This window comes from Enoplosus armatus, chromosome 6 (genome assembly GCF_043641665.1).
Source record: "Enoplosus armatus isolate fEnoArm2 chromosome 6, fEnoArm2.hap1, whole genome shotgun sequence".
NCBI classification, from domain to species: Eukaryota; Metazoa; Chordata; class Actinopteri; order Centrarchiformes; family Enoplosidae; genus Enoplosus; species Enoplosus armatus.
Window position 1 is genome coordinate 8,134,891 of NC_092185.1, and position 17,438 is coordinate 8,152,328.

Here is a 17,438-nt window from a genome sequence, read left to right on the forward strand (position 1 = left end):
GTATGAAAGGCTGAAACAGGCCAAGGGGTCACACTGTGGACACACTGTTTTTAATCTGCTAACACTAAGGGACAGTAGTTTACATACTAATACTCATTAGCCTACAGTAAACATTGTATCAGTGTCATTATTGAATTGTAATTTAGGGGCTTTATTTCAAGTTTAACCACTGTTCCAATATGCAGGCCTTCATAGGTGCACCCGCCTGTCTTTTTTTCATTAAACATAGCTTTTTTTAAATTGTGGTGGGGGTCTGTGAACCACACAGGACTGACTTTGTACCAACTGTTCATAAAGGGCAATAAATGCTTGGAAATGATAGGGAAGTCTTCACCCAAAGCCAACTAAATCATCGTTTGCTCATTTTTTTGGTGATTGGCACATTTTCAAGCATTAATTGCCCTCTGTGATTGGTGATAGTGCGGGAAAATATGAGTAAAAACAACACAAACATAACGTTTTAGCGTCAGCGAGAGCAGTTAAGATTGAACTAGAGAGACTCAGCTTATTACAGGAGTTGGAAAATCATAATTCTTATTACATTGACAATTGATTTGATGTATTTAAAAAATATAAAGACAGTTCATGTTAAATCCACATCCATTGCGTACTTGTGATATTTTGTAAAGGGGAAGATATGATTGGGTAATCTCACTTAGCTCCAAAAAGACTAAGACTTGTCCTAACCTGCCTTATTTACAGCAGACATTTTAACTTGTCATAGTAGGAAAAACACAGAAGCACAACAGTGTCACTAATAACATTAACAATGGCTCCAGTAAGCCATGACAGTGTGGCAGTTTTTATCATTTACACTTGTGCTTTTCCTACTGTTACATGTCAAAATGTCTTCCATGAAAAGGGCCTGTTACACCTCTTGATTTTGCCCACAATCAGGTGCCCTGGATGAAATACCACCAATTTTTTAAAATAAAAACTGCTCTGTTAGTTTTTTGTTCAGATATGGACTCTGGTCTTCAAAGTGTAGAATTGGTGCTGCAGGCCCTCGTGAGGTATCTGTAGTTTTGGAAGGTTTCTCTCAAACTCGCCTTCAGGACCTTCATTAGAGTGGCAAGGCTTCCCATTTCCTCTTGGGGGCGCTGTTGGTTAAAAAAAAAAGTTATTGACCTCAACTTCCTCTAATGGAACAACAGCGCACTTTAACATACTATGATTTGTCTTACCCTTGTGAGTGTTCGCATCAGTCGTTGCAGCACTGAGTCCTCTCTGTGTGGACACAGGCTGGTCACCGTACTCACACAGCTCAGTAGACAATAGATGGTGTGTTTCTGTGGCTGTAGTGATGTAATATTGAAAATATTTTTTTAAATCTTTGCCCAAGAGGTTTAGAGTAAGAAGAATACTAAAGAGTCAAAGATGACTTGACAAGATACATCAGTGTCCTCACCTTCTTGAGCACACTGAGAGGCATCCTGCTGTTTGCTCCACAACTCAACCTGTCTACATCCTCAGCACTCAGAACAGGCTCCTGGATGAAGTTGGAGGAAACAGAGATAGGACTGAGAGAAGGATTTTTACCACAGTATGGGAAGTGTAGACTGAAATTCAAAACATCCAGCCCCAGTAAAAACTGGGAATACTGGCTTTATGACGCCACTGACCCTTAACTTGTCCAGCCAGGTCCACAACAGACAACTGAGAACATGAGGATCGGACTCGGTGACCAGCAGAGCCCAGCCACAGTCACTACTGTTCAGCTCCTCCTGTTGAAAAGGTGACAGTGTCAGTTCAGTGGCTTTAGAGCTCAAAATCAAAGTGGCACATTTTGATGTAAAACCAGGTTTGCACCAGTGTTTTTCACCTGCAGCAGAGCCGATCTTTGCAGAATGGTTTCTCCTGGAGGACCTTGGTCTGCCATCGCCTTAGCAACAGCACGGGCGACTGAGGTTGGGCCTGGATTATTTGGATTTCTGCTCAACTTTATGTGACAAAAGATCAGAATGTTTTAACGCATTCACATCAAAAGTTTCCCCATCATCAGCTTTTTTCACAGTAAGAATCCCAGTTACCTCAATGTTGGAGCTGTATTTGTATTTAGTTGTGCACTTAGACCTCTTAGCACAGTTGTTGCTTGTTCTCATGCCAGATATTGGCATGTTGAGTGCATGAGATTCCTTTTTGGTGGTCTGGTGGCCTGGTGAAAGTGTGGCAAGGATCGGACTAACTGGCTTCAGATCAGGTTGTATCAGATCCTGTACACACCAGTTTCTCTCAGTGCAGTATGGACTCAACTCTAGATCCTTCAGGACAGAATGCGACAAAGTGAGAAAAGCCTCTATGACTAGTTTGACTTGACAGATGACATGGAACTTTATGTAATTCAGGACAAATAATGTGAAATTGGGCATATTTACTGTGATCTTGCTGAGGTCAGAGTCGCTGTAGCTGCGTTTGTCCAGCAGCACCTCTCTCTTCCTCTCCAAGAATCCTAATGGCTCTTCCCAGGAGGACACTGACCCTGAGCCCACCCACGAGCCCTTATGACCCTCCCTCAGTAAGGGCAAGTAATGTTTGGCCACCAAGGTCTCCCTCACAGTTGTGCTCAGGGTCCTCAGTGCTGACCTCTTCTCCAGCTCAGCATGGACCTCTGGAGGAGCAGGGCGACCGAGGGCTAAGCAGGAGAGACGCATACACAGGAGGTAGACCACCTAAATGAGATGGTGAAGAGGAGGTCAGAAAGGAGGCAGAGTTAAACTGTTCTACAGTACAGTCAGGTATGTTTGTAACACAGGATTAATGTAGCTTAATGATAAAGTCCTGACCTTGGGTGTTTGCCTGAGGGTGCGCGCCTCCTGACCATGCAGCAGTAGCGCCTGTCGGTTTAGGTAGTGTTGCAGGGTGAAAGGGGCTCCATGCCGCAAGCTGAGGTCTGGGTATTGGACCAGCTGTGTACCAAGCAGCCGAGCAAAGTCAAACACCTGGTTGATCTGTGCCCGGGTTTGGATAGAGCGAGGCCGTTTAACCCGCACGTAGTGGACGGCCTCACTCGGGCTGATGCGCAGGGTGTAGATCAAGTAACATGCTATCAGGACACCTGTTGAGCAGCAAGAACGCAGCAGAGACACACCGGATATACATGAGAGCATTATATGTGCAGAAGCTGACACACACAGCGTTTACATGAACAGTAGATACAATATGTATGTTTATCCCTACCTGTCCTGCCCAGGCCTGCATGGCAGTGCACAGCCACTCTTCCTTCCCTCACTGCAAAGGCCAAGACCTTCACCCCATCAAATATACCAATGAGAGATGACACACCAAAATCTGGCATCCCAAAGTTGTAAAAGTAAACTGCAAAGATACAAATATGTGCACACATGAATACATTTAGGAACATAAATGGACATTAGGGATTAACTGTGTTGCAGGCTACTTTATATACATATACAACACATAATTAGTCGCTGTCCCATTGGCACAAACCACAACTGTCTCTCATAATACCTTAACTGTTTATTCATCTCCCACTTCGACTTGTCCAAAAAAGCCTAATTGTAACTTCCATGTTGTGTATTTACTGTGTCAGGGTCTCACTGTCATTGTCCATGAAGATCTGTGGAGAGTATGTGAAGCCACTTTCAGGGTCCAGGGGCGGTCCACAGTGAGCATGCTCTCCATGCACCTGCATGTTGATGATCGATCTGATGTTCAACCTGGGGAAAAAAGACAACGGTTGACACCAGTGCTGTGTTTGGGTCTCAAAAATATTTATATTTTTCTATTTACTCGTTTAAAAAAATAATATGTTCACAATTGGAGGATTTTGTCAGACAACTTATCCTTGTTTTACCCAATAAAAATAACTGAAGTTTTTTTTTTTTTTTTTTTACACATTTCTCATCGAGATTCATCTCCCCACTTTGTGTTCAACTAATGACCTGTATGTGCGCAATGTTGTCACACTTTTTAAGAAGGCTCATAATTTGTACAACCACTCATGTGTCATGCATATCCACACAGCACAGACACACGGGAGAACAACACAAACATTGCAGGAATAATAATGAACTGTGATTACCTTCGAAATTGTTCTATGATGTTGTACTTCTCAATGAGATGATTGGATGGTCGTGCCATGGCAATAATGTCATCTGTCACCCTGCAATAGGAACAAGTTCATAATCAGTAATCTACTACTTACTTACTGCCACTAACATCTGTGAGGTTGCAGTCACATAGTCTCACCAGGAGGAGAAAAGGCCTCGAATGACCTGTTGATTTAACTTCCAGCATTCTGGTCCTTCATAGCGGCAGTCTATTCCCCCACAGGCCAGCAGACAGAGGAGCTTGGGTGGGATGGCCCTCACCAGGTTCTCCCTGGCCTGGGTGTATGAAGGCTGAGGTACTGGTATGTGCGAGGTCAAGGTCGGCATCATCCTGCACCAGGGGAAACCCCCCCCAAGATCAGCCTGAGCTATCACACTGAGGATGTGAAGAACTATTCCCAAACTGGACCAACTGGCAACCACGTCACCTTCTTGCCACTGCATTTGAGCTTTTGACAAAGATACAACTTGTTAAACAATCTTCTTTTATTGCGTGCTGTTGCTTTTTGCAGTAATTCTATATATTGTGCATGAGTCTCAAAACTGAAGTTGAGTTAGCTTCTGCTTCAGATGTATTTATTCTAAATGCCCTAGAGAAGAAAATAAAATAAGCCGTAGGGCTGGAAAGGATATCAAAAATAGCATCCAGAATACAATGAATATATAATATTCTATATAATCTTCCAATATAATATAATGCAATCAATCAAATTTAAAACGTACCTTTTTGATTATGTTGGACAGCGAAGCTGTAAATCCCATTTAATGTATTTCCAGAGTTTGAGAGTGCAGGAAAAAGGTTCTAATAGCAGAAGAATACACATGTGCTCCTCTATGCTGACCCACCCTGCTGCTTACACACACACACACACACACACTGCGCTGACCCAGCTCCACTAAGCCTGATTAGCTGTCATAAATACATTAGAACAGACATTCACACATAATAACAAGCCAATTATATAATGCTTATACCCTCACCTATAAACAGTGTGAATGTCCTAATTACCTGACACCAGCTAAAGCTTCATACATGATTGCGATGCAGAGAAAATATTGTTGATCTCACTACTGTTAATAAGCAGCAACAGGGTTTGTGTTTACTCCGAAAGAACAATATAATGTTGTTCATGTATCCTGGTCTCATATCCAAACACACCAGCGCTGTCTCAGATTTAAATATGTTACGGATGAGTGTAATAACAACCCTACAATAAGTAAATGTTGAAAGACTACTTAAAAACCTGACTTCATAAAATCTGTGAAATTGATTTCACTACCATGTCTTCATTTTAAGGGCCTAGCATGACAGGATAGGATTATCGTTTTATGTCTGCTGCAGTGGCACTGGACATATCGCCCCCTGCAGTGCAGTAATGGGAACAGCATGATAATGATGGGGATGAAAGTAGTGAGGTGACATCACCTCAGTCTCAGTTCCTCGTCTCTTCTCCTTAAAATGACCTGCATAATATTGTCCTTCCTAAGAGTGAAAATATTATTTTATGCAGAATTACCATAAAATTATGGTTTAAGGTCTCTGAAAATAATTGGGTGACAGATTATGAGAGTAACTCAGAACATGAAATTATATCAATTTTAAATGAACAGGTTTTGCGAAGTAAATATTAGACACAAAATACTAATGAAATGAAATCAACAGAGGAACATTTTCAGTAAGATACAGCATTATGCTACATTATGAAACATTTTCTTTGTTGGTTAAAATGACACCTACCTTATAACTTTACAAAATTAATTTGTCTTTTATAACATTTTTCTACATCTACATTCTACCAAGTCTTCCTCTGAATTTCCACAGATGCCTGAAAATGTATTATACATATAATTAAAAATCATCTTTTATACACGGTTATGTTTACTGTTACCTTAACTTCCATGCAAAAAAAAAAAATCATAAAACCATATAGATTAATCTCCCAGGTATCATTCAATAACATAGGAGGTCAGAACAAAGGTCAACTGCAGTGCAGGTCATACAGGCTCAATGCTTTGCTCAAGTGTAGCATTGATGGGCATTTTACATGTATTACTTTCGATTCTCCACGTTAGTTTACAGCTGTAAGAGAGCCACACGACAGCTTATTTACAGCCATAACCTGTTAGTTCTTAACTAAAATAAGCTTGTCTGCCTGGGGTTATTTTCAACATGCAGAAGCAGTTTATCTTGCGGTGCAGATTACCATCACCTAGTTTAGACAAAGATATATTGACAAGATGCAAGATATTTTAGAATAGTGGTTTGAAAGTGGGTAACACTTAACCAAAGACAGGCCGGGGATAAGATCTGTGTCTCAAGTCACAGGCCTTAACTTCCTCTCATCAGGCACAGTTCCTGATAGAAGATGCCAGTTGAATTTTTTTAGTGATTTGTTACGAAACAAAAGATTAATATTAAGAAAGCATGACCCGATTTGACCTTCTGTGAATACAAGAGTCAGTTCATGTTTTAATATATTTTGAATGGGTAAAAGTCCAGGCAAGATGACAACTGCCTGTCCTCAATAATGAGTGGAGTCCGAAACACTTTTGGGTTTTTTTTAACATTGGCTTTATTCAGAGCTTTTTTTGTAAAATATTTTTCGTGAATATTATTTTTAAAGAGTGGCAGCTCCAGCATCTGCAAGCATAGGTTGGAATGTATACACAAAAGAATTGAGGGGCAGGTAAGTTTTTGTGTTTCAATAGGGGCAGAATAATTAAGAACATAATACAGTATTTGCCTTTAGATTGTACAACAAATTCAGCAAAAAGCGCTTCCAAAAAAAAGGACAAAAACATGCCTCACTGACACTGGCAATGTGTTAACACAAAGACGCTTCCTTCCTCCTTTTAGGGTAAAAAAGATGTCCTGTTAGTGTGGATAGAAGAACTGAAATTTTAATTTATAATTTTTTTCATGGTGGCTATTTAAAAAAAAAAAAAAAAAAAGGGAGGAAGAGGAGTGACGACAAAATCAAAAATGTTCACACACGATAAAATGCTGTTGCAAAGAAGCACTCAACACTCACACTGGTGCGGTTCTGCTGCACCCCAGCATACATTTCAGCACAAAAGGAAGTGTCTTATTGCATTATTGTGTTTTTCAAAAGCAAAGTCACTAAAGCACCTTAGGGAGGGAGCACGACCTATGAATGAGATAAGGAAAGGATTACTCAGATTTGTGTAAAGAGGGACCAGAAGGCACAATGTTGCTTTTTGGATCCGTTTACTGGGAGGCCACGTGGTTCCACACTACTAACAAAATCTGTCTGTGAAATCACTGCAGTCCTCATCCATCTCATTCTCCAGGCTTTACAGAAGTTAGTTGCTATGAGATTGAGGACATCAGTGACGAGCAAAGGGTCAGGTCTGCAAGGGAGTCAAATATCCACGAAGGGTTGTGCAGATGAACAGCTTGTGGCAGCCTACAAGTTGATCGTCACCAAAGCTCTAGGGTTATATTATCATGTCCCCCACCCTCAGCTCGACAATGGCCATAAGAAAGTCCAGCAATTATACAAGTGGTTGATTATTAGCAAATGCTGCTTAGACAGGGGCCAAGGTGTCAAGTGGAAAAACAGCTCCCAATACTCTGTTCATTGTACCCACAAAATTTTCCCCCTAATAGGCCATTTGCTCACCATGCAACTAAATGTGTACTTACAACTTGTTCTCATGTAAGAATTTGGGAACAAAAGGAGAAAAATAGAGACAATGTCAAGAGATAATACGGTAATATTACTGATAATAAAAGAAAAAAAATGAGATACCAAAATTTCCCAAAGATGATTATATTGTCCACCAGCCTTGTCCTTTTAGTGAACATTGGTGCTGGAAGACCAAATGTTTCTGGATTGAATGTCTGTGCCTTCTCTCCTGTCTTGTGGTGTTCAGTCTCTCTCTCTCTCGCTCTCTCTCTCATCTGTCCAGCCGATCTTTCATCATTAGTTCTTGGACAACTCTTTGGATAGCCAGTCAAGTCCTTCATACAGCCCAGTGCCCTGGGTGGCGCAGGTTGACTCAATGTGCCACTGTGGGGTCAAGAGATTATAGATTAGATTACATATTAGATATGAATGCAGCTCTGAGCATGCTTACAGATTTGAATCTTACTGCAGGTGTAGGGGGCATGTTTCTACTCAGATTACTTACAGATTTGCCACGGAGGCTGTGTAGGTTGAGTTTTTCTTGGAGTTCACTGACTGATAAGGCATTGGGAAGGTCCTGTTTGTTAGCAAACACCAGCAAAACAGCGTCTTTCAACTCGTCCTCCGACAACTAGAGGGGTAGAAAACAGATCAGAACATCAGCTCTAAGATTTCAAGTTAGGGCAAAAGCACTAAAAACTGATTTTTTAGTCATTTCATTACATTAATTTACAGTGAGAGAACACTACTTGTTTTTCAAGAGTCTTTAAAGGAGCTTTCTAGCTCAACTAGAGGAGTGCAGTCACAAATGGGCTACAACAATGCAAATGGCTGATTAAAAGGACAGCCCAAATATGTTAGACTGGTTGTGGTTCATATCACTGAACAATAATGCAACAAGGAAGTTTTGGGGTGTACAGCATCAAAACGTCCCCGGTTTAAGTCCGGGCAGGGACCTTTGCTGCCTGTGATCCCTCCCTGTCAAATAAAGGCAAAAATTCCCACAAAATATCCACAAAAAATCCTTCCTGTTGCTCATTCCCCACTGGCCTCCAGCACTTCAAGGTTGAAATAAAAAAGGCACGTAACATATTGGCAAGTAAAAAGAATTAAATAATAATCAAAACAATGTAAACAGATTATTCAGTGTAAAGATTAAATAAAATACAAATGCAATGCACCGTCACAAAAACTGACTCTTTGCCCTCACCTAAGAATATTTTGGTGACTCATCAAGAAGTTGACCACACCTATTGGAATGAACAGGGTATGTCTGCAACACTGACGCAGCACAAGGCCATCATAATATGAGGATTAAGGCGACTGGGAACTTGGTTACCCAATGCTTTCAAAATTCATGGGTTAACCATGCAATGCTTGGTGATACAGATTTTACTATAAACAGATTCTGGTGGCATGAAGGATTGTCATCCAATGTAGAGTTGACACTATGTCCCATGACACAAATAACACACACACAGAAAATCAAGTGGAATGACTTTGAAGTTTGAAGTACATCTTGCAAAGATTAGGTTTTCGGCCTAAGACTGAGGACATAATGTGACTGTGCTGTTGTAACTGGCGTAGGGGCTTCATTCCACATTTGAGGAGCCGGGAGGGAGGAACAATAATATTATTTGTTCTGATTTAACTACGTCACAGTATGAGACAACTACTCTGCATATCATGAAAATCATGTCAAATTACGAAACTCTCTGCAATTCATCACTGCACAAAGAATACCATTGTTCAATTACAGCCCCCTCTGAGCTGAACATATTCAATACCTACCATCTTTGTGAGCTCCTCGCAAGACTCTTGCACTCTTTCTCTGTCATTGCTGTCCACTACAAAGATGAGGCCCTAGAAGAAGAAAAAAAACAGCACCAGAGTGGTTAGAGTTTTCCTTTTCTTATTTTTAGGGCTGCCACGATTAGCTGATTAGTTGATCGACAGAAAAATCATTGGCAACTATTTTGACTATCATTTTGAGTCCTTTCAAAGTCACAAAAAGAAATCTGGTTCCAGCTTCTCCAATGTTTGTGAATTATGATATTATTAATTATTATTAAGTAGATTGGCTGGTGCAGGACTGATGTGGGTACATAGCAACAATTGTATTCTTTCATTCAATCAAATAGAATATTTATAATATAAGTAACAGGCTGCATTAAGAGTATAAAGTACATAGTTTGAAATATTAGCATTACATTCATCTACATACCAACAGCAGCAATGTAGCCAGAAAAAACATACTTTCAAAAGAAAGCCCTTGTTGACAAAAAAATAAATAAAATACATTAATTTGAATGATGTTAAGTGGAATCTGTGGCCGCTTGTGCACTATTCCAGTCTGCTTGCTGAAGCTGCTTCAGCACCATACCTTGATGACATGAGTTTTGGTTCATTAAAGTATGGTACTGGAGCAGCTTTAGTTGGTGATGGGAGTATTTGAGAGCTCAAACCTGTGTGTTCTGGAAGTAATGTCTCCAGAGGGGTCTGATCTTGTCCTGGCCACCCACATCCCATACAGTGAAAGTGATATTTTTGTATTCTACTGTCTCCACATTGAAACCTTTACAGGGGAAAGAGAAGGGACAGGTCACTATAAATTATTGTACACTGTACATGTTGAAGAATACTGTAAAAGCATCAAAACAGCCATAACTGAACTTAAAAGTGTATCTCTTACCAATGGTTGGGATGGTGGTCACAATTTCACCGAGCTTCAATTTGTACAAGATAGTTGTTTTTCCGGCAGCATCCAGCCCAACTACAGGGGAAAAGTGTGATTAAAATCATGCAATAACAAATGTACATGTGACTGCACAAATGATCTGTATTTATATGACGTTTTCATCAAGTAGTATGAGGGGAAAACAACCCACAATTATTTAAGCATAATTTAATATTAAAATATATTAACTTCACCGAGAACACACATTCTCGCTCCCTAACTATCCGGAAACAGAACTGAATGAACGCAACACAATGACACTTGCTCATTAAACGTCATAAGGAGTTTATTACTCCATAACAGGTTAAGAAAAGAAGAAAACACCAAACGCCATGTAGAGTTACCGTTAGGTTAAGTAATAAAAGCGATATATTTCAAACAGGTTAACAATAAAACGGTAACTTTCTCCCAACCAATTTACTATTAGGAAGTAATTATTCGGCAAAAGGTACACTTCGCAATGGCAGCCAAACCTTGTTTTAATAAAAGTTTAAATGTTTTACTTTAATTTAAGCCTTTTCAGGATAAAGTTGCCGTTAGCAAACTTCAAAAACAGCCCAGATGTATAGGCTAACTTAACGCTTGGTGGGAGACCTAGTTTGACATTTCTTTTTAAAACAGAAGTTAATTAAACGAGTCTTAGTCGTGTTTTAATTCCACTTCTGTGCCACTTCTTCTATACTTGAAAGGTTTGAGAACTGCACTTGCCATTAAAAGCTCACCGAGAACAAACTTCACGCTGGCTAAAGCTAAAAACCGTAGCGCTCACAAACGTTAGCCCAACTCACCCATCAAAATCCTCATCTGTTTTTTGCCAAAAAGCTGGCTGAGGACCGAAGAGATAGTGAGTCCCATAACTGGCCGAGGATGTTTGAAACTACGAAAGAAGCACTGATTTTAGCCACAGCAGAGGCAATGTGTAAAAGATTTCACACGGATCTGTTTTCTCTGATTTCCACACAGGGCTACTGCCGAGTGCCACGTCCGGGCCAACGTGGAATCCACAACGTCATCACTTTGAATCAACTTTATCAACACACAACAACGTCGTTAAACACTGACTTTTTGAATACACTATGTTGTTGTTGTTTTTTTATACAAATAATTGAACCTGTTCTGTTTATACAATATACCATGCGCCGTCATTTTGGCTACAAGCAGAAGACAGTCTTTAACACTATGGGAAATGCGTACGTTAATTTCTTTGCAAAAGAAGTTGTTTTCGTAAAATGGAGGTCCGATTCCTACCACTAGATGTCTCTGTAACACAGCCGTTTATCACCTTATGAGTGTGCTGTAAACCGAGTAGCAGGTCTAGGTGTGTCTCACAGAGAACTTGTCATGACAGCAGGTTATAAATATTTAGCTTGGCAGCAGTTTTATTTTTTTTTTTTTTTAGGAAATTAGGCTAGAAGTACCAAGAGAGGGTAAAAATCCAAATAGTACAGAGGAAATTCCGTGTCACTGTTTTCCTGTTTCCCTTACTGTAAGTGTATTTGTGTCTTGAAGGACTGGAGGTGAGACATGAAAAATATTTCCCCTCCATGGGGATTCCCATGTGAAAATATTGCAGTGACATAACCAACGATAAAGCACACACTCAAAGCAGGTGGAGTCATTACAGCAGCACGTGACCAGGTGCAGACTTTTATAGAGGTGTGCTTTGATAAGAAAACACAAAGGCCTGTTGGGTTATTCTGCTGTGACCGAACAGTGAGTTGAATAGACTGACAACTGGATATTTACCATGGAGCTCAATGGTATACTGAGTGGAGACCAGGTAAGCATTGCACTTAATACTTTTCTGTACATGAATACCTTAATTGAACATTTAAAACAGCTTGCAGTTTGCATGAAAAGTGTTTGGAGGGAAATCATTGGTACATTTCCGTTAACATGTTTGAATTGTGTTTTTCAGATTGATGTTCTCTCTACTGAGTACTTAGTGTTGCTCACTCCCAGGTAACATGCTTCCTCATACTTTTTCTGTTTCATGCTTGATTTACCTTACCGGCAGCAAATGCTATGTATTTATCAGGAGTTTGTCAGGAGTTTATAAAGCAACCAGATTATGGCATATGAACATGTTTTAAACTGAGTTGTACAGTAAGCCTATTAGATCAGCAGAACAATGATTTTAAAATTTCAGTTTTCTGATTGTTGAAAGGTTTGACAAACCAACAAGACAATAAGAGGCAGGCTCATGTTTTCTTTCTGAAAGCCTCCAGTGTTCTTACGTAAAGATTCTGTTCTATTAAGGGTATTGTCACCTATGTTGCTTATTGAAAATGTAATATTCAACAGTGAATTGTAGCTCACAGGATAGTTGTAGCTGCTGAAAATTTTAAACTTCCCTCAGTGAACCCTTCTGACGGGCCTTTGTTTATGAGTCTCTCGGTTTCTTTCTTTTTCTCGTGACAAAGAATGCAAAACATTAACAGAGGGGACAAAACTGGTGCTGGAGAAAACGTGGGGGAAAAAATACTATTCTTTGTGCCTTCAGTTACTTTTTATGGAGCCAAAACGAGGATTTATGATTTAACGTATGTGTCATTTTACAGCTTTTTATGCTGGTGTCACGTGTCAGACATAGAAGTTTAGTGTTGATGTGCCAAACTACCATCAGTTTGCAACCTCATGTAATTCATTCATTTTAAATCTTATACACAGGGTCAAAATGAAGGCAGTGCTGATATCATTTTGCACCAGCACCCGTGATGTTATTTAATACTTCATATATTTCTGATTAACTGCAGTGTGATTGGGAGTTTTTCTGTCCTGGTGGTGTCCATAATGAGATGGAGGCATCTAAAAGAACAGGTGAGTCCAGTTGTATATATTTGTGTATGTGCATGCCTGTGTGTGTGTGTGTGTGTGTGTGTGTGTGTGTGTGTCTGTGTGTGTGTCTGTGTGTCTGTGTGTCTGCTTTTGGTAGCATGTGTATTTGTATGTATACTTTATTTTCGATAGTTTGTTGATGTTCTGAGCTCTGCTCCCTGCCCAAGCTAAATGTTTTGGTACAGGATGTTTCAGTGGCACAAAAGGCTGCAGGAAATATGTTGATTCTTGTGTTCTTATGCACATCACAGTTTCACAGTGAAGCAACTACCTTCATGTGTACTTGTTTGCAGGTGCACCTCCTGGTGCAGCTCGCCCTGGCAGACCTCCTGGCTGCTCTGATCCTGATGTCCACTAGTATCATGAACAAATTCAGCACTGACAACAGTGTAGCCATCTGCCAATACAGCCTGCCGCTGTCACTGGTGAGCAACAGTTACTTTCACTCTGTTAAACCCTTCAATCCTACAAATTAATCATTTACTGATGGGGTAAAGGGTCATATCTGAAGTTTAATCTCCTTAAACCAGAAAGTTGAACACCACTGCAGGATTTTTGAGTCACTTGGGACTGTAACGTGTAACGTCATTCTAGCAGTAAAATAATTCAAAAGTTTGTGTTCCTTTTATTGCATCTATAAAGCAAAGTGGTAAGCAGTTTCTCTGTGCTACGTCTTCAGTTATACAAACAATGAGTTGTTTCCTCAGACTGAGAGGTGAAGCTGCATGTTTCATGCTCTAATAATTGTTGAAATTTAAAAGTCTATTGTAAACTGCATCAACTTAGATTTAAACTAAGTTTTCTGAATTCACATTATATTTTACAATGAAAAGAGCTTGATATTGACTTTACATAAAACAAACAAAGAAAAGAATGTGATGTAGGAACAAAAACAGTGTTACTCAGTTTCATTCTGTTCAGATTGTGGATATCTTTCAAAATGCAGATATGGAAAATATTTAGCCTTTTAAAAGTCAAATATTTAATCAAGGCAAAAATAGCTGTGTCAGTTTACATTAATGAATTGACGGAAAAAGAAGATGAAGTGCCTTCAAGCCTAAAATAAATGTTTTCCTCCACTTTTAACATGCTTTTATTGTTTTATATAGATGCAGAATATGTGCACTCCAATCGGCTTTGCAATGAAGCTGCTATTCTACAATAACAAAATAATTTATAAAAGATCTATGAGATGATATTAGACCATGGCAAACTATTAAAGGAATATAACATCAGAGAATCTTTAATATGCTAGTCCAGAGTTCAGCTAAACTAGTAGCTCATGTTTATATCATGTCTGTTTTTAAGATATCCTATCAACTATGTTGACATGGCAATAAAGTATCTTATCTTATATAGAGGAGGTAGTGAGTTTGAGCCCAACAAAGGAAAGTTATCCTGACTGCTGATGATACATGCACAATATTATTAGTACTTAATGCATGCAAACAAAAATGAGGAATGTCATAACTGGTCAGATTTAAGTTCAGCTTCATGCTGACTTTTGCATCAGTATACTGTATATTTTGCTACGATGTATTGTTATACTCCTATTTCACTGTTTGTCCGTTCTGTTGCAGACATTTTATTCTATTTCATTTCTGCTTGTGGTGGTTTACGCATGGAAGTCGAAGAGCGCAATCCAAGGGTGGAGAGCAAGACCCACAGAGGATGAGGGCGGACAGGTGAGGCATCTACTGCATTTGTAGATTATAATTTGTACAAAAACAGTCAGGACTAAATCAGTAATTTATGTCTGTCTATCTGTCTGGTTTACAGAGTCTGTGTAGAAGGAAAATAGTAGCTATACCTGTGTATGCCATTGTGTGGTGAGTTTGTTAACTGCATCTTTTTAAATTATACATGTTTAATTACACTGTCCCTGGTGTACACAATGTAATTCTGTATCTCTGTCTAATATCACAGGTTGATCCCCATTGCAATATACTTAGCATATGTGCTCACTCCATTCATAAAAACAACTTTGCTGATTCCAGTCGATGACAGATCATTGACGGAGACCGCCCATAATGACAGCAAATACTGCACCAGGTGAGCACACAACCTTCACGATGAACTTCCCTCAAAGTCACTGTCACATAAGTTTCACAAGTGAAAGAGGTCTTCTGCCTGACCTTTTTGATTCTTCTTTTTTCACAGTTGCATTTTGTTCTTGCATGTGTGGAGGGATTCCTGCTCTGATGCTGTGAGTGTAAAACTCTGTAAACTTGACTTTTATTGTGTACATTCATTTTAATTTGCAGCGTTTTATATAACATAATGTGTTTTATTATTATTTTACTGTATTTGATTGGTATTTTTTGTATAATGTATTTATTTTGTAAGTATTTTGTTATAGTTTATCATTAAAAGAAATACAAGGCAGCTTCAACTAATAAGCAATGTGCGTTTGTGCTAACATGATTTTTCTTTCTTTCCAGGAGATAATTCATGACATTTTCATCAGAGTTTTTCTTTTCCTCGTTGTGATCCCGGTGCTGTTGTCTTGCTCTGTGAGTCGTAAGCAATCACATTACTTAAAGAAGAATTTGGACATTTTTAATTTACAGTTTTGTCATGTATATTTGCTTTAAACATCTATTTAAATATAGTTTGGATTTATAATTTTTACATCTAAAGGCTTGAATAAGTATATTTACACATGTGTAAGCAGACTGTAATCATTTACTTTTTCTTGTTTCAGGTCATTTACTATAAGGTTGGTAAATGGTATGAAAGACATGAACAGGAGGGGCTTTTTCCTGTGGAGGGAGATGGACGTTCAAGAAGGAGATTCAAACAAGTGTTTTCTACAGCAAGAAATATGGTGATGGTCATCTTATTCTGCTGGACACCAGGTACACACACACACACACACACACACACACACACACACACACACACACACACACTTAAAGCTTATGTAAAGCATTTCATCACCTTTAAATCTTGTGTTTCTTCCTGCTGCAGCTCTTGTCCTCATCCTGCTGTCTACCTTGATGACCTGGACAAATGTTGAACAACGCAGCCTATTTGGCTTTTATATGATACAGGTGCGTTTCAGAAAAACAAGACCTGATTTCAAATGAGAAAATTAGAATTAAATCTGATGTCTGAGCTGCAGGTTATAGTGTTGTTTTGGCTTATTTCAGGCTGCCAGTGTGTCCCTGCAAGGCTTCCTGAACAGTATGGTTTACGCTTGGAGACGGCCCAACTTCACAGAGGCCGTCCTTGGGGAGAACACACCTCTGGTGGTACACGAGCGCTTGGCCTTCTTTGATGAATCATTGAGGAGCTTGTCTTGATTGTTGACTCCAAATGCACTGAGAGACAGAGAGGACGGTATGTCCTGAGGAAGACTGACTGCGTGACAGTTCAGACTGAAACATAAAAGGTTCCCATTTGCGGACTAAAGATGAAGACGAAGGAAACACAAAAACCCTTTAAACAAGCGACAACTGATGCAGTGTTTTTCATTGCAGCTGTTGATTTTTTCATGAATAGAACAAAGTCATAGTTGTGTATAGTAACATATCTTTCAGTATAAATGGGGTCACAAGGGACTTCTGGATAAATTGTATGATTGTGTTGTATTTATATGCTATTAATGTACTGTTTTGTTAAGATTCAAAAGATGCCATAGAGAATTATGTAATTACTGTGTTTTTTTAATTGTATTATTTTTTGTCACATTTATTTATATTGTTCCATAAGGTGCTTTTATTATTGAGTTGTTATTGAACAGTCTCTCAGTAATCTGTACTTCAAGACAAGAATGATGAAAAACCTGTCAGGGTTGCATACTTTGCAGTCACTGTTGTGTCATTTCAGGAGCACAAGTCACCCACGATAACATAAAGTTCAGCGTCAGGACCATATTGTGTTGGAATAGTTATTGCAGACAAGAAAAGGAACACAATATCTGCCTCGTCATGTCTGTCTGCAACCACAACTGTTGTGGTTAAGCAACTGAGGTCACACATGGGGCATATCTGACATATGGTTGTTCATACACACTCACACACATAGGCACAAAGATCAGTGTTATAGTGTGTGATCATGTTAAAGCATGTGTGTCTGTCTCTGAGTTGAACTCTCTGTCAATGTCTGACAGACTACAGGCCAACCTGTTGGTGCTTATGT

General features: G+C 39.4%; 3 protein-coding genes across 4 annotated transcripts; 1 reads left to right on the forward strand and 2 right to left on the reverse strand.

Moving 5' to 3' along the window:
• Positions 1-977: 977 nt before the first annotated feature.
• Positions 978-4,400, reverse strand: LOC139287155 (protein tyrosine phosphatase domain-containing protein 1). Its single transcript, XM_070908146.1, has 12 exons — positions 4,210-4,400; positions 4,043-4,123; positions 3,559-3,677; positions 3,178-3,315; positions 2,784-3,055; positions 2,376-2,669; positions 2,031-2,261; positions 1,823-1,939; positions 1,623-1,724; positions 1,409-1,489; positions 1,185-1,295; positions 978-1,100 (listed from the first exon to the last, which is right to left on the reverse strand). The coding sequence occupies exons 1-12, from the start codon at positions 4,398-4,400 to the stop codon at positions 978-980; spliced, it is 1,860 nt and encodes a 619-aa protein (XP_070764247.1).
• Positions 4,401-6,630: 2,230 nt separating this feature from the next.
• LOC139286070 (ADP-ribosylation factor 4-like) lies at positions 6,631-11,427 on the reverse strand. 2 transcript variants are annotated; one of them, XM_070906734.1, is made up of 6 exons: positions 11,246-11,427; positions 10,413-10,493; positions 10,186-10,295; positions 9,512-9,583; positions 8,226-8,351; positions 6,631-8,104 (listed from the first exon to the last, which is right to left on the reverse strand). In XM_070906734.1, exons 1-6 carry the CDS (start codon positions 11,310-11,312, stop codon positions 8,018-8,020), a joined length of 543 nt encoding a protein of 180 aa, XP_070762835.1. In that variant the 5' UTR covers positions 11,313-11,427; the 3' UTR covers positions 6,631-8,017. The 2 variants fall into 2 exon arrangements, with proteins under 2 accessions (XP_070762835.1, XP_070762836.1); XM_070906735.1 differs by lacking the exon at positions 10,186-10,295 and having other exon boundaries at positions 10,414-10,493.
• Positions 11,428-12,204: 777 nt separating this feature from the next.
• On the forward strand, positions 12,205-16,714 carry LOC139286247 (transmembrane protein 116). Its single transcript, XM_070906988.1, has 12 exons — positions 12,205-12,237; positions 12,376-12,419; positions 13,214-13,277; positions 13,589-13,720; positions 14,876-14,980; positions 15,075-15,124; positions 15,222-15,347; positions 15,456-15,501; positions 15,737-15,808; positions 16,000-16,153; positions 16,266-16,348; positions 16,448-16,714. Exons 1-12 carry the CDS (start codon positions 12,205-12,207, stop codon positions 16,598-16,600), a joined length of 1,062 nt encoding a protein of 353 aa, XP_070763089.1. The 3' UTR covers positions 16,601-16,714.
• Positions 16,715-17,438: the final 724 nt, after the last annotated feature.